At 43.6% G+C, this 12939-nt stretch overlaps 1 protein-coding gene across 3 annotated transcripts in view; it reads right to left on the minus strand.

Moving 5' to 3' along the window:
• Positions 1-12652, minus strand: part of Rbms1 (RNA binding motif single stranded interacting protein 1) — a 215360-nt gene extending 202708 nt beyond the window's left edge. Inside the window, exon 1 of one of the 3 annotated variants that reach the window (XM_032903374.1) lies at positions 12139-12652. In XM_032903374.1, coding sequence (XP_032759265.1) covers positions 12139-12213 — 75 coding nt within the window. In that variant the 5' untranslated portion in view covers positions 12214-12652. The remainder of the gene's footprint in view (positions 1-12138) is intronic. The other 2 variants (XM_032903373.1, XM_032903370.1) reach the window with 2 other exon arrangements.
• Positions 12653-12939: the final 287 nt, after the last annotated feature.

Raw genomic sequence — 12939 nt, forward strand, 5'->3', positions numbered from 1 at the left:
GGGAGGGGAAGGAGGGGGAGGGGAGGGGGAAGGGAGGAAGGGAGGACTACTAACCAGCAGGATACAGTAAGAAGGACCGACACTAGCAAGCGTGAGTGACCATGCAGAGCAGTTAGCTTTCTTGCGCTCTGTTGGCAGAAATGGAAGCTGCTAATATCTCCCAAAGCCAAGCACACACACATCCCACAACCTGTAATTCCACTATTAGGAGTAATGCATTGAACGCATGATATGAACAACAGTAATTATAGCAATTTGATGCAAAACAGCCCCAAATTGAAATAATCCAAACACCCATGAATAATAGGATGGATGAATACAATCCGGTCTATCTGTGATAGACTACCACACGGGATCTTAAAAACACCTCACATATGATAACACTGATGACTCAAACCAAAACAATGATGAACTAGAAAGGACAAGTTCAAGAGGAGCTACATGGTGGAATTTCATTGTTAGGAAGTCTAAGAAAAGGTAACAGTAATCCTCAAAGCCAGAAGATGAATAAATGGCTATGGGTGGTCAGTACAAAGGAGGCTGCTTGGGGGAATGTTACAATGTCAATGGAAATGTTACATTGTCACCTAGGCATCTGTAAACTGGCCCTTTAGTATATATATCTGTTCTGCAATATATTCTACCTCAATGCAAACCTTTAACTAGCTAAATATGTAATCCCACTGTGCTGCACATGGTACAAATCATGTCTTCACTACATATTCATACTTTTCAGGGTATAACACAAAGCCTGCCCCATAGGTGTTAGTCCACCTTAATTGAATTGTCCAGGTAATTCCATGCATGTGATTTCAACTAGATGATTTTTATATAATGTGCTTGAGTGGTGGGAAAGAGCTGTAGCTCTGCTAGTCTGTGGTGGGCTGTTCAGTTCTCCCTGGGTTAATTGATATATTTCCTTTAAACACGTGGCTTTATTTCCCCCATAAAGAGATACAGAGGCATTTGCATATTGAAAAACAAACAAAAACAACCCCATTTGCTGGGTTTAACAAGGATCTTATAAAAGAGGCGAAGAAACAGGAAACCAAGAGAGGAGCTGTTACGGCGCCCTGGAAAGCAGATATTCATTAGGGCCCAGACACAGATCACCATCACAGCGAATTTATCTCCATGTGAGCCCCCACCCCAGTCAAATCAAAGTCTGCAGCCACAGAGGATGCGCCTTGGAACACCAGATGCTGCCGAGACAATGCATCTGAATCTGTGACAGACGCAGAAGAGGATTAAGTGACACCCAACACCGACTCGAACACCCCCCTGTTTGTGTCTGCTAAAAAAAAAAAATCTCTTTCTTAAAAATAATAAAGAACAAATCAACGTTTAAGGTTTCTGCTATTCTGAGAAAAATCTGAGAAACGGCTACCAAGTAAGAAACATATTTAAAATAGGCAGAATTCTCGTGTATGTATTTGCTGAAAAAGTATCGAAATGGTTAAGAAATAGGAAAGGTTACCTGTGACTCTACATTTCACTTGTGGATTAAGAAAAAAATGTAAACACCTGTCATTCGACTGTGCGTGCTTAAGTTATAATCTCATTAGGAACACACAGGTTTGTTGTCAAAGTAGTTTCTAATATGTTAATTATACATCTTTTTCAAATTATGAAACTATAGCATTCAATGCTGCTGTAATACTTAGGCGTTGACAAATAAAAGTGTATTCTAAATTTCCACATAAAGTTGGATTAAAAAAAATCAGAAGGAAACTCCAATTCAAATGGACAACTACAGTTAGCAATGTCTCAGTCACGATCTGTGGCATTCAAAGGTAAGGAAGGCTTTTTCAGTCAAAATAAGTGGGACACACTCGGTGCAGGATCTAGGCAGAGCGAGTGGGAATGGCTTCCCTGTGACGTCACTGTGGGATCTACACAGAGCACACATGCCTGTCGGTGCTCAGCAGTCGGTCCACAGTGGCTCAACTCTTAGTGTAGAAAGAGAAGCTGAGCATAGGGGTGGGGAGAGGCAGGAAGGAAACACCCTAGGGTTGGTAAAAAACCCCCCTGGCTATGTCCTTCTACTAACTGCAAGCCGCAGGTCTGTCCAGTTCTTCACACTAGAAGCTGGTGACACCACAATCCACAAACAGAATTCCAAGGGGTCATCATAAGCATGAGCCAATTCTTTTTTTTTTCCCCTCTCCTTTCAGGATTGGATACTTTTTTTTTTTAAGATTTATTTATTTTATGTATATGAGTGCACCGTCTTCAGACACACCAGAAGAGGGCATCAGATCCCACTACGGATGGTTGTGAGTCGCCATGTGGTTTCTGGGATTTGAACTCAGGACCTCTGGAAGCGTCGCCAGTACTCTTAACTTCAGCCACCTCTCCAGTTCCTGGGTCAGACTCTGAATCTGTGCTTCATACGGTGATTCTAGGTAGAAATTTAAATAAATAGGAATCCATACTGTCTCAAGAAAGTGCAGGGTTCCCTGGGAGTTCTGAGCCCTGCGTGGACTGGGATGAAAACAAAACTATCCAGGAAACTGTATCGTTGGGGACTTGGGGTTCGTGTTTCCCGGTTACCAGCCAGGCCAGGTTGGCTTGGCTCAGAGCTCTGGACTATGCGAGGACCAAAGATGATAGAGAGGCTTGAAATTAAGAACCAGGATGAGCTGGAGATGAGAAGCACCACTTGGGGCTGTATTTCTTTTTAAGTGGGAAGAAGTCAGCAAACCAGAGATTATCTAGATTAGTGTAGAACAATAGAAAAGTGGAGAGTGGAGAGCCTGGGAGAGAGGAGGCCCCAGGGGGTTGACCACAGCTGGAAGCTCCAGAGTCAACAGCTGCTTTTGTAGATGTCCCAGTCATCTGCTGTCCTGAGCCACACGGCTCATCTCCTAGAAGCCCATTCCTCAGTCCTAAAAGCTCAAAGCCCTATCTCAGAACTTCTAAACCAAGTCATCCCGGCTGAAGAAGGCCAAGATGAGCTCCAGGAATTCCCACTCTTAACACTCATCCCCTTCTTCAAGAGGCATGCCCTGGCGGTTGGTTGGGTCCTGTGATGGAAGTGGTATAGACCTTTCAGTGATTTAGAATGTGGATCACTTCTATAATAGGCTCACATGGGCTGGGTGGGAACTCCGCCTTTTAAGTATGACAACTCGTAGAGGAATTGAGTTTCCAGTTCTGGATCACCAACTGACAAGTGAACTGTGTAGAATAAACGTATCGGATGGCTGGAGGGAGAGAGATCAGTCAGGAAAGTACTTGGTACACAGACATGGTGGTGTGTACTTGTCATCCCAGGGTGGGGGAGGGAGAGACAGGTGGATTCTGGGACTTTCTGGTGAGCTAACCAGCAAGCCCAAGTGACTGACAGACCTTGTTCAAAACCAATTTATGGAGAAGCAATAACTGAGATCATCCTCTGACTCTGGTGTGCATCTGCGTGAGCATGCATGCATAAGGGTGAGCATGAACATGTGCACACACACATGCATACACATACACGCACATACACACATACTGCATACACATACACGCACACACACACATACCCACAAAAGCACAAATGCATACACACACGCACATAAACCACACACACACATATACACATATATACACACATATACACATACACACACAACACACACACAACACACACACACACACACACAGAGATACACACACACATGTACTCACTCACTCACTCACTCACTCACTCACTCATGCACACATTCAACTCACTTTTAAATCAAGGCATGCCGAATCACCAAATGAATCACATAGAGGGTGAGGAAAACTTCCATTAATTCTCTAGGAGTCGATTTTTTTCTATTTAAAAAAAAGAAAAAAAAACCTAGAAGTATGCAAATGATCACATGGACATTTTTTTTTAAAGACTTGCATGTTTAAAACAAGAGAATTAATCAGAACCAGGCTGTGTAGGAGGTCAAGAGGGTTTTGAGAGTATTGTAGTTAATAACTTGAATTTTTTTTTCTGGCAAATTTTTATTGTATAAATTTCTTCATTTTGGGCTGATGGCAAGTCCCAAACACCACTGAGGAGAGGATCCTTGATGGGGTTACAAATTTCTAGTCGTTTACTTTTCTACGTAACCAGACACTTTACCTGACACACTATAATATAAACTAAGAAAATATTTCTTGTGATCTAAGCGGATGATTACCAGAGGATCTCCTGTACGAATTTACTTCTGTTGTCAACTCAAAATCATTACTGTGGAAACAAATACCTAGCGGGGGAAATGGTCTAATGTTACTTGAGGCTAATATAGATGTAAGCTTATGGCATGAAAATCATCTTGGTAATATTTATTTCCCCCTCCAGGAATCTCAGGTTAAAGATGCAGTGTTCAATGAAGGAACCTACCCACTTGTGCCATTCTGAACTTTTCAACTCACAGGAAATAGAAGAGATATTTTGTGAAATAGGGCAACTCTTGCAGAACTTGGAAACTCGTCCTTCAAGACCAGCGAAATGACTTAAGGCAGGCATCTGTGAAATGATCTCATTTTGTTGAGTAAAGCATTTCCCTGAAATCCCTTGTCTAGGACCCAGGAGCCCTAACTGTGTAACACATGTCCAGGAAGCAGCCAGTGGAAGGATGGGTCCTGGATCCCACACAGAGTCAAGCAGAAGAGCGTACGACTCCTACATCACTGGGTTCTACTTGCAGAGGTGAATAACATCTCATTTAAAATGAAGTTAGATAACGACCCCATAAACGGATATTCACGAAAGGCCAGGAATAATTTTGAAAATAAATCTTTCAACTGGGCTAACTCAAACTGGATATCACCACTGCCTACGATACAGGCAAAGATCTAGTTAGAGACATTTAGAATGCCAAATTTGTTTTCTTCCTTTTTCCATAAGTGAGGCTAATGGGTTGGGAGAAATAAACATTGCTTTAAATAAAATATAACAATACAAATAACATTTCTGTATGGTCATTATGCCATCATTTAAAGACTACATTACCAGCCTGCCACCACACTAATAGGCTGGCTTAACAGCACATTTGTAAGCATAACACAGAAAATAATGTAAAATAAAGAAATCGGGTATGGAATTTTAAGGGACAGTGTTAACGTAAAGTACAACAAAATGCAATTCTTTTTAAAATTCAAAGCACCCTCAAGAGAATTATAAAGCAAAAGAACCAAATAAAATAAAGCTGATTATTAATTCAAGGAATTTCCATTCATTTATTTAAGGCCCAATTTCTTTCTAAGATTCTCAGATTAGTGGTAGCTTCTCTTGGAACTCTGCTTTTCCTCACAAAATCCACATGAATTTTTAATACCATCCAGGTCTCAGGACTTTCTCTGTCACTCAGACCTTTGGTTGCAGTGCCAATGTTGTCTAGCTGTGCTGTGTTGTAACTGTCCTCTTATTCCTTAAACGGTGTCTATTCTGTTTTCCCGGTGTGTCACAGTGTGCTAGAACAGGGAGCAGGTATTCCCTGGCACATCCTACCCTCAGAGGACAGATACTGGGTTCACTCGGGAGCACAACGGATGGGCATCATGCAATTTACCAACAGGCAACCAGCAGAAAACGTAACCTAATTTCAGCACACATATATTATGACCACTGTAGGGCATCATGTATTAGATGATCTTGCAAGCTTACAGTGCCAGTTAGGGGCATACTCGCATACAACCTCTCTTTGAGAACCCATATCGGTTAGTCAGTATCCAGAAGAGTCTCCTTAATTAACGTCTTCTAAAACGACAGGTGCATCCATTTAAACATTTGCTAAAAGACAATGCAGAAGAGACAACAATCCTCACCATTCTAAATTTGCTGCCCCAAGAGGTCAAAACATCAGTCTCTCCTTTTTTTTATCCCTTTTTGTTTCTTGTCAACATGGTTACCTTCCTGGGATTGATTGAAAAATGAAAATATTCATACAAAGATGGTAAGGAGAATATCTACCCTAAGCAAATGTGAAGAATTAGATTTTGGATTATGTTTGGTTCGTTGTCAGCATGGCAATCAGACTTTGGGTATATTCATCCGGCTGTTGGCATGGCTACCACAACCGCCTTTCATTGTCCCTCTCAAACCTACTAGACTCGGGAGTGTTTCGCTTCCAATGTGGAATCTGCACGTGTCTGGCACATGTGGTGCTGAGGCCATTTTCTGTGTGTCACCTGATGCAACTCCCAGTTCTGTCACCTAAAGAGTGTTTTCATGAAACCCTGCCAAGTTCAGCTTTCACTATTTATTCATTAAAATGAGAGCAGAGAAACAAGAACACTTCAGTCCACCCTGCACAACATCCCTCAGTCCAATGTTCAACTCTTGAATATTTACCTTGATGTTACATCAAATATTATGGTGTTGCATTTTAGTAACTGACGTTATTCTATGTTTGTGCTTAAATAAGCTACCTTTCATTGACTAAGACTCTTCCTTCAGGACAGCTTGATACATTGTTGTTGTTGGTTTTTTTTTTTTAATTTATTTAACCATCACAATGAATGAGATTTTTTTTTAAAAAAAAAATCTATATTTTCTGGATTCAAGAGCTAGACGGACAAGTGCCAAGTTTAGGATTACATGGTGAGAACTACAACCCAACATGTCAGCCTCAATTTGTGTGTTAGTGGTTATTTTTAGATGAGTAAATGAGATATACCCACCCCCAGTCCCCAAAAGGAATTTTCTGGAAGATTAAGCAGAAAACATTCAAGCGGGGTTGGTAAAGGCTGGTAGACTGATGAGAGATGTTCAGGTAGGCTGCGTTCCCAACTCACTGTGTGACGTCTCCTTAATGTGCCCCAGTCACAACTCCCCTTGTATCCATGGTCTTTATTGTAGATCTCTTAGGCACACACCCGGCAGGAGAGAGGTGTGGGGCAGGGTTGTATAAGCCATTGACACATCAATATATAATTCTTTTTAGGGTTCTAACTAAATTCCCAAATCATTTGGAAAATTTCACTGAAGGAACAAAGTAAATGAAAATACAAATCTCAATAAAACGGTTCCTCCTCCTCCTCCTCCTCTTCCTCCTCCTCCTCCTCTCTTCCTCCTCTTCCTCCTCCTTCTTCCTCTCTCTCTCTCTCTCTCTCTCTCTCTCTCTCTCTCTCTCTCGCCTGAATAATACTAAGTATTTATTCAGCACCTATTATTTTAGAAATCGGGGACGGGGGACGGGGCTAGAACCAGGGAAGTCCTTGTGTTTCTGAAGACAGGGTTCTAGAGTGCCCAGGGCAAAACAAACTAGGTAAGAGAGCCCTCTTCTTCATGAGCATGAACAAACTCTTAGCCACTCCCTCCATCTTTATGGAACACTTATTTCTCCATTCTAGATAGCTCTTTCTTATATATGGTTATTGGGTAATGTGATACATTAAAAAAATGATTTGCTTCCCTAGAAGTTGTTTCTCAAATAGAAAGAGAGGAAAAGAAAAGAGGAATTTTCTATTTGGCTAAGAGATCTATAACTTAGAACTTTCTATTATAACTTTATTATGAAAATAACTTTATTATTAGGTAATAACTTCAGAGTTTCAACAAACCATTAGACAAACTACCGACATAGTACATATTAGTAAAGGTCCCCCCAAAATGTATTATGTGGACATTCTCTGCATTTGAATTTAAATTCCACCTCAACACTGCCAGATATCGGAGGCGAGTATAGAGTCATGATACACAATGCACACTCCTCCCTCACACATCTTCCCCTCATCTTTTCTAGCAGCTTAAAATTTCACTCTCAACCCAGAGCTCATAGTTGTTTACATTCCACAAAACTCTAAAGATACCTGAAAGAAGGGGTTCACTGATATTGCTTTATATTGCAACCTTACTTTGACCCTCTCCATAACCTTGATTCTTTCAAGCCTTGTCTAGACACTAAAGATACCCTACGAAGGAAATCAAGCTAGCACAGCTTTGTGAAACGCTGCATTGCTGTGCTGCTGCGTCTAAGCGACCTTTTCTCACCTGGTGATGGCAGGCGCCTCTTAAGACCCACTCAAGGCACCCACAGCTTGTGCCCTTGTACCTCACATCTACCTGGTCACTATTTTTTTTTCACCTAGAGTCATAATCTTGATTTCTAGAAGAGTCAGATTGTTTGGCATAATATTTATCAACTACACGTAAATAACGATTTAAAAGTCCAGTGAAATGGTTCAGTGTGTGAAAGAGGCTGAGATGGGAACTGTCTTGTCCCTGCAGCCTTTAGGAGTGGAATTCAAAATTATCTTATTATTTTTTGTATTTTGGAGCTAAGTGTAGATATATCCTTTAGTATCCATTTATACAAAAAAATCATCTTAAAACAAAATTATTTCCCTTCTGTAGCAGTCATTTCTTTAGTGCAAAACATTTCATTAATACAAAAAACATTATATGCACAAAACATATATATTTTAGATATATTGCTTTTGATATATTGTAGAAAACTGTAGACTAATAACATATGAATAAAGATTATATGTATCATGTTGCCTTTAAGGGTACAAAATATCCAGCAAGCAATATAAATTAAGAAAAACATACACTTCTCTTTCTTCCAAAGAGAAGGAATAAGTATTGTATCCCTATAAACACTTAAATATTTGCCTCAGTAGTAATGTATGTTCTGGTGTTTCTTGTGGACACTAGCCATGATTCCTTCCACTAGCTAACAACTTGTAACTTGTACGTAAAAAAATCTCCGAGTTAAAATGTTAATCAAAATTTCCTTCTTTCTTCCCCCCCTTTCTCTCTCTTTCTCTTCCTCTCTCTGTCTCTCTGTCTCTCTGTCTCTCTGTCTCTCTGTCTTTCTGTCTCTGTCTCTGTCTCTGTCTCTCTCTCTCTGATATCTCATAAGTCATCTTAACATCTGGAACATTCTTTAGAACAATGTGTGCTTGTGTTTACAAACTTACATCAAAGGATACTTCAGGCTGACAGTGCCAGGTGATAAGGCAGACCAGCTGAAATAAGACAGCACTGACTGCGAAATAAAAACCAACAAAACAAAACAAAACCACCCCCATGGAGTAAAAGTGGGTGCTCCAGTTCTGTGTTACCATAGGCTGAGGCATGACAGAGACTTTACATTTCACATGTATCCAGGCCCACTCTCTTCTCAGAAGCCTCACATGAACCGGAAGCTCTGTGCAGATGCTATTACCTTTCCTTTGTGTCAAAGCGAGAGGTACCCAGATATAGTTGTTGGCTCTAAGTGTTATTTTCCTGATTGTAAAATGAATTGATGTGTTTTATGGGAGCATCTTTCAAAAATAAATTTGCCAAAACAGGCTCTGATCAGATTAACACAAGAAGCATTTGCACATGCAACTTTTGAAAGTGTGCTAATAAAATTTGTTTTAAAGAACTTTTTTCTTTTCTTTTTTTTTTCCCGGAGCTGGGGACCGAACCCAGGGCCTTGAGCTTGCTAGGCAAGTGCTCTACCACTGAGCTAAATCCCCAACCCGAAGAACTTTTTTAAAATCGGTATTCACTCAGTCCTCTGAGGAAATATGTCAGATCCATCTACTCCTCACGTAACCCAACAAAACCACATCTACTGTATAATCTCAGGTTAAAATACGTTCTTGAATAACTAACATACCATTGCTTAGTTTTTTGACACAGCTTTCAAGCAGGAGTTCACAACAGCTGGGACTAGCCAAACACATCAGTGTACTTTACAAAGAGTGACGTATTCCATCTCTTGAAGGTCAGAACACACACGGGCAAGCATCCGCACGGTGGACAAGCATTCGCGGTGAGTTCATTAACTCTTCAGGCAGATTATGCTTGTCATTAAACTAGAAGTCAAATAAAGTCTCCATATTTCTTAATGACTTCCACTACGGCCATCTTACCAATGACTACAGGAAGGAGGAAAGGGGTGCGTGTCCCTGACTCCGACTCTGATATCTAGAATCTGCATCTCCGTGTTTTTGGAGACACTCCTTTCTGAACTAATTATGACACCTTTACAATGGGGAGTTTAGATTTAATTACCAAACTTTTAAAACACCGCATTATATAGGTCAAGCGAGGACGCACCTTTCTCCTGAAACAAAGGGATTCAGAGTAATAAGATTTCAGATTTCATAGGAGAAACAGCAAAGTATGTTTTGAGGCTGTCATTTACTGTAACACAAATCAATATTAAATGCTTTATGCAGGAAGCACACTTTCAGAAAATGGACCCTAAAGCTTCCTGGGATCCAGCCCTAATTACTCTAACAGGCTTTGCCGTTTGTCCCTCTCTTCAATTATTTACAGGGCAAAAAAAAAAATATTTATATATATAATAATAATAAAAGCCAAATGGCATTGCATTAGCTATATTAAATGCTATGCAGTTGGTTTCTAACTTACTAATGGTACATAAAAATTACTAAGGTAAATGTTTCATAGGAACAGGCTCCTCCCCTTCTTCACCTGAATGTGTGCATTTATTATTCATGGAGTTAAGTGTTGAATAGGCTTGTCCTTCAGGCAACCAAATGCTGCATAATTATTTAAATGAATGCATCAAATATATAACACAGCTAAAAGGTGGCGCATAGATCACATTACGAAATTTCTTCGAACAGCACACATACACAGAGAGAGAGAGAGAAAGAGAGAGAGAGAGAGAGAGAGAGAGAGAGAGAGAGAGAGAGAGAGAGAGGGGAGAGAGAGAGAGAGAGAGAGAGAGAGAGAGAGAGAGAGAGAGAGAGAGAGAGAGAATCTCTCCCTCAAGTTCCTAAAACAATGGCATGTCAACCACATGGAGATGAACGGTCGTGCTCTAGCAGTTGCGAACACCTTACAGATCCCCAGTGAGCGAAGGTAAGTGGGGAATTGGGAGAGCAGCAAGGAGGCCTTTGGGTGCTGGGAAATTTCTGGCCTCTGCTGACAAGTCCTTTTTACATGGACAAACACTGAGCTATGTTGTAGGGCATCATGGACCACACACATTGAGAGAAAGAAAAGCTTTCAAGGTTGAAGCATAGATTCTTAGTACCAGGTCAGCAATGTCCATCTGCCAGCAAACAATCCCCTAAAGAAAGTTCAAACACTGCATCCATACCTGATTCTTTTGTGATCTAGAAAGACATACTAGGTGTGTTAACAGTTGAAGAAGGCTGCTGTACCCACCATCACATTCTGCCTTCCCTAATTGTGGCGTATGATTCCAGGGCGGTAAGGTGCACTTTTCATGAACCCTAATAATTTTTTAAAATTAGTTTATGAGACATCAAACTGTTGTAAAATTAGCATAGGCCCATTAACAAAGTGCCCAGGGTCCCTGGAAAGCCAGGCACAATTTGCCTGCCTACATGTCATCAGCAGTCCTTACCCAAGACTGTGCCACTTTTGAGCAGAATTGGAAATCACTCTCTGGTAAACACTCAAGGCGGTTTAAAAACAACAACAAAAAAGGAAAAGTAAATACAAAGTCACTTCTTTTTATGCATCGAAATCTGTCCATTGTCCCTCCCATGTAAAAGCTACAGAGAAGATTAAAGGGGACATCAATGAATGCAGAGTGAACTTTGGCCACTTCTCTACCCAAAACACCAGCGTAAAAGTGGAAATCAGTAACCAGGTGAAGTGCCACACCGCACAAAGATCAGAGGCGAGGGGCGGGCGCATAGGGCCCAAGGCAGGGAGGAGACCGTCCCGGCCCCCTCCGGCCACAATCGTCGCGCGCGCGGGAGCTGGAGGGTAGTCCTGTGGGGCGGGGCGGGGCGGGGCGGGGGGCTGCGCGCCACTCAAGGGGACCCCACAGTTACTGCCCGCAGGGCGAGGCCCTGGAGAGGTCTGAAAGCCGTGCCGCCAGCAGGTCCTGCCGCCGGCCCCAAGCATCGGCCGGCCGCCAGCCCCGGCTGGACGAGGGGGAGCCGTGAGGCCGCGAGACCCTTTCCTCCTCGCCGGCCAGGAAGGGGCCAGCGGTCCTTTCCTGTCTAGTCGCTCCCCCCGCTACTCTCTGTAACCCGATCGCCGCGATCGGCTCCCCGGGAAGCCGCCGCCCCGCGCACAGCCTGGCTCTGCCCAGGCCAGCGCTATAGTTAGCAACCCCAGCACTTGCGCCCGGAGGCGGGAGGGTCGCCGTGCGCCCCTCCCCAGCCCGGCCCGGCGCGCGCCTCCGCGGTCCCCTCCTTTGGCGACTCTTCCCCGCGCCTCCTTACCTTGGCTTGCAGATACTGGGGGTAGTAATAGGTGGCGTACTGAGGGTACATCTGTTGTTTCCACACTTTGCCCATGAAGCTGGAAGGAAGCCTGCCGTGCAGGGTCGCAGACACTTTAGGTTTTCCAAGTCCCGATCTCTCTCTCCTGCCTCTCCCTTTCCGGAGGCGGCGGCGGCGGCTGCCTCGGCGGCTGCTGCTGCCACTGCTCCACCTCCCAACCGGGACCAGACGACGTCCTCCTCCTCCACCTCCTCCTCCTCCTTCTGCTCTTCCTCCTCCTCCTTCTCCTCCTCCTCCTTCAAGGCAGACAGAAAGACACTGCAGAGCGCAGAGGACACCCCGGACAGGGCGCTCCCAAGGAGTTTCCTCTGGGAGCCCGACTGTGCCCGAGCTGCCAAGGGCTGGCGCTCTGGCCGCGCTGCGCTCCGGGAGCAGGCTGAGCCCAGCTAGGAGTGATCAATACAAGTGGAAAGTACGGCGGCGGCGGCGGCTGCGCTTGGTGCCAGGCGGCATCTGGGGTGGGTGCGCCCGACAGCGAGAGGGGAGAGGGGCTGGCTGCCGAGGCCGCGGGGGAAGGGCGGCCGGGGGCGGGGCTTGGGCGCCGCCGAGCCCGGGACCCGCTGGAGGTGAGGGCTGACTTTCCACCACTCCTCTCACCTCCTAGGCTCTCAAGAGGACGCACAGAATCTCTGGGAGCGGCGATCGCTTTGTGTCCAGGGTGGGAATAGGTTTGGTAGACCCTGCTTAATAACTGCCGAGAAGGCACCTCTAGCTTTCCTGAGTTTTTAATCTTCGTAAGTG

The sequence above is a fragment of the Rattus rattus genome, chromosome 5, assembly GCF_011064425.1.
Source record: "Rattus rattus isolate New Zealand chromosome 5, Rrattus_CSIRO_v1, whole genome shotgun sequence".
NCBI classification, from domain to species: Eukaryota; Metazoa; Chordata; class Mammalia; order Rodentia; family Muridae; genus Rattus; species Rattus rattus.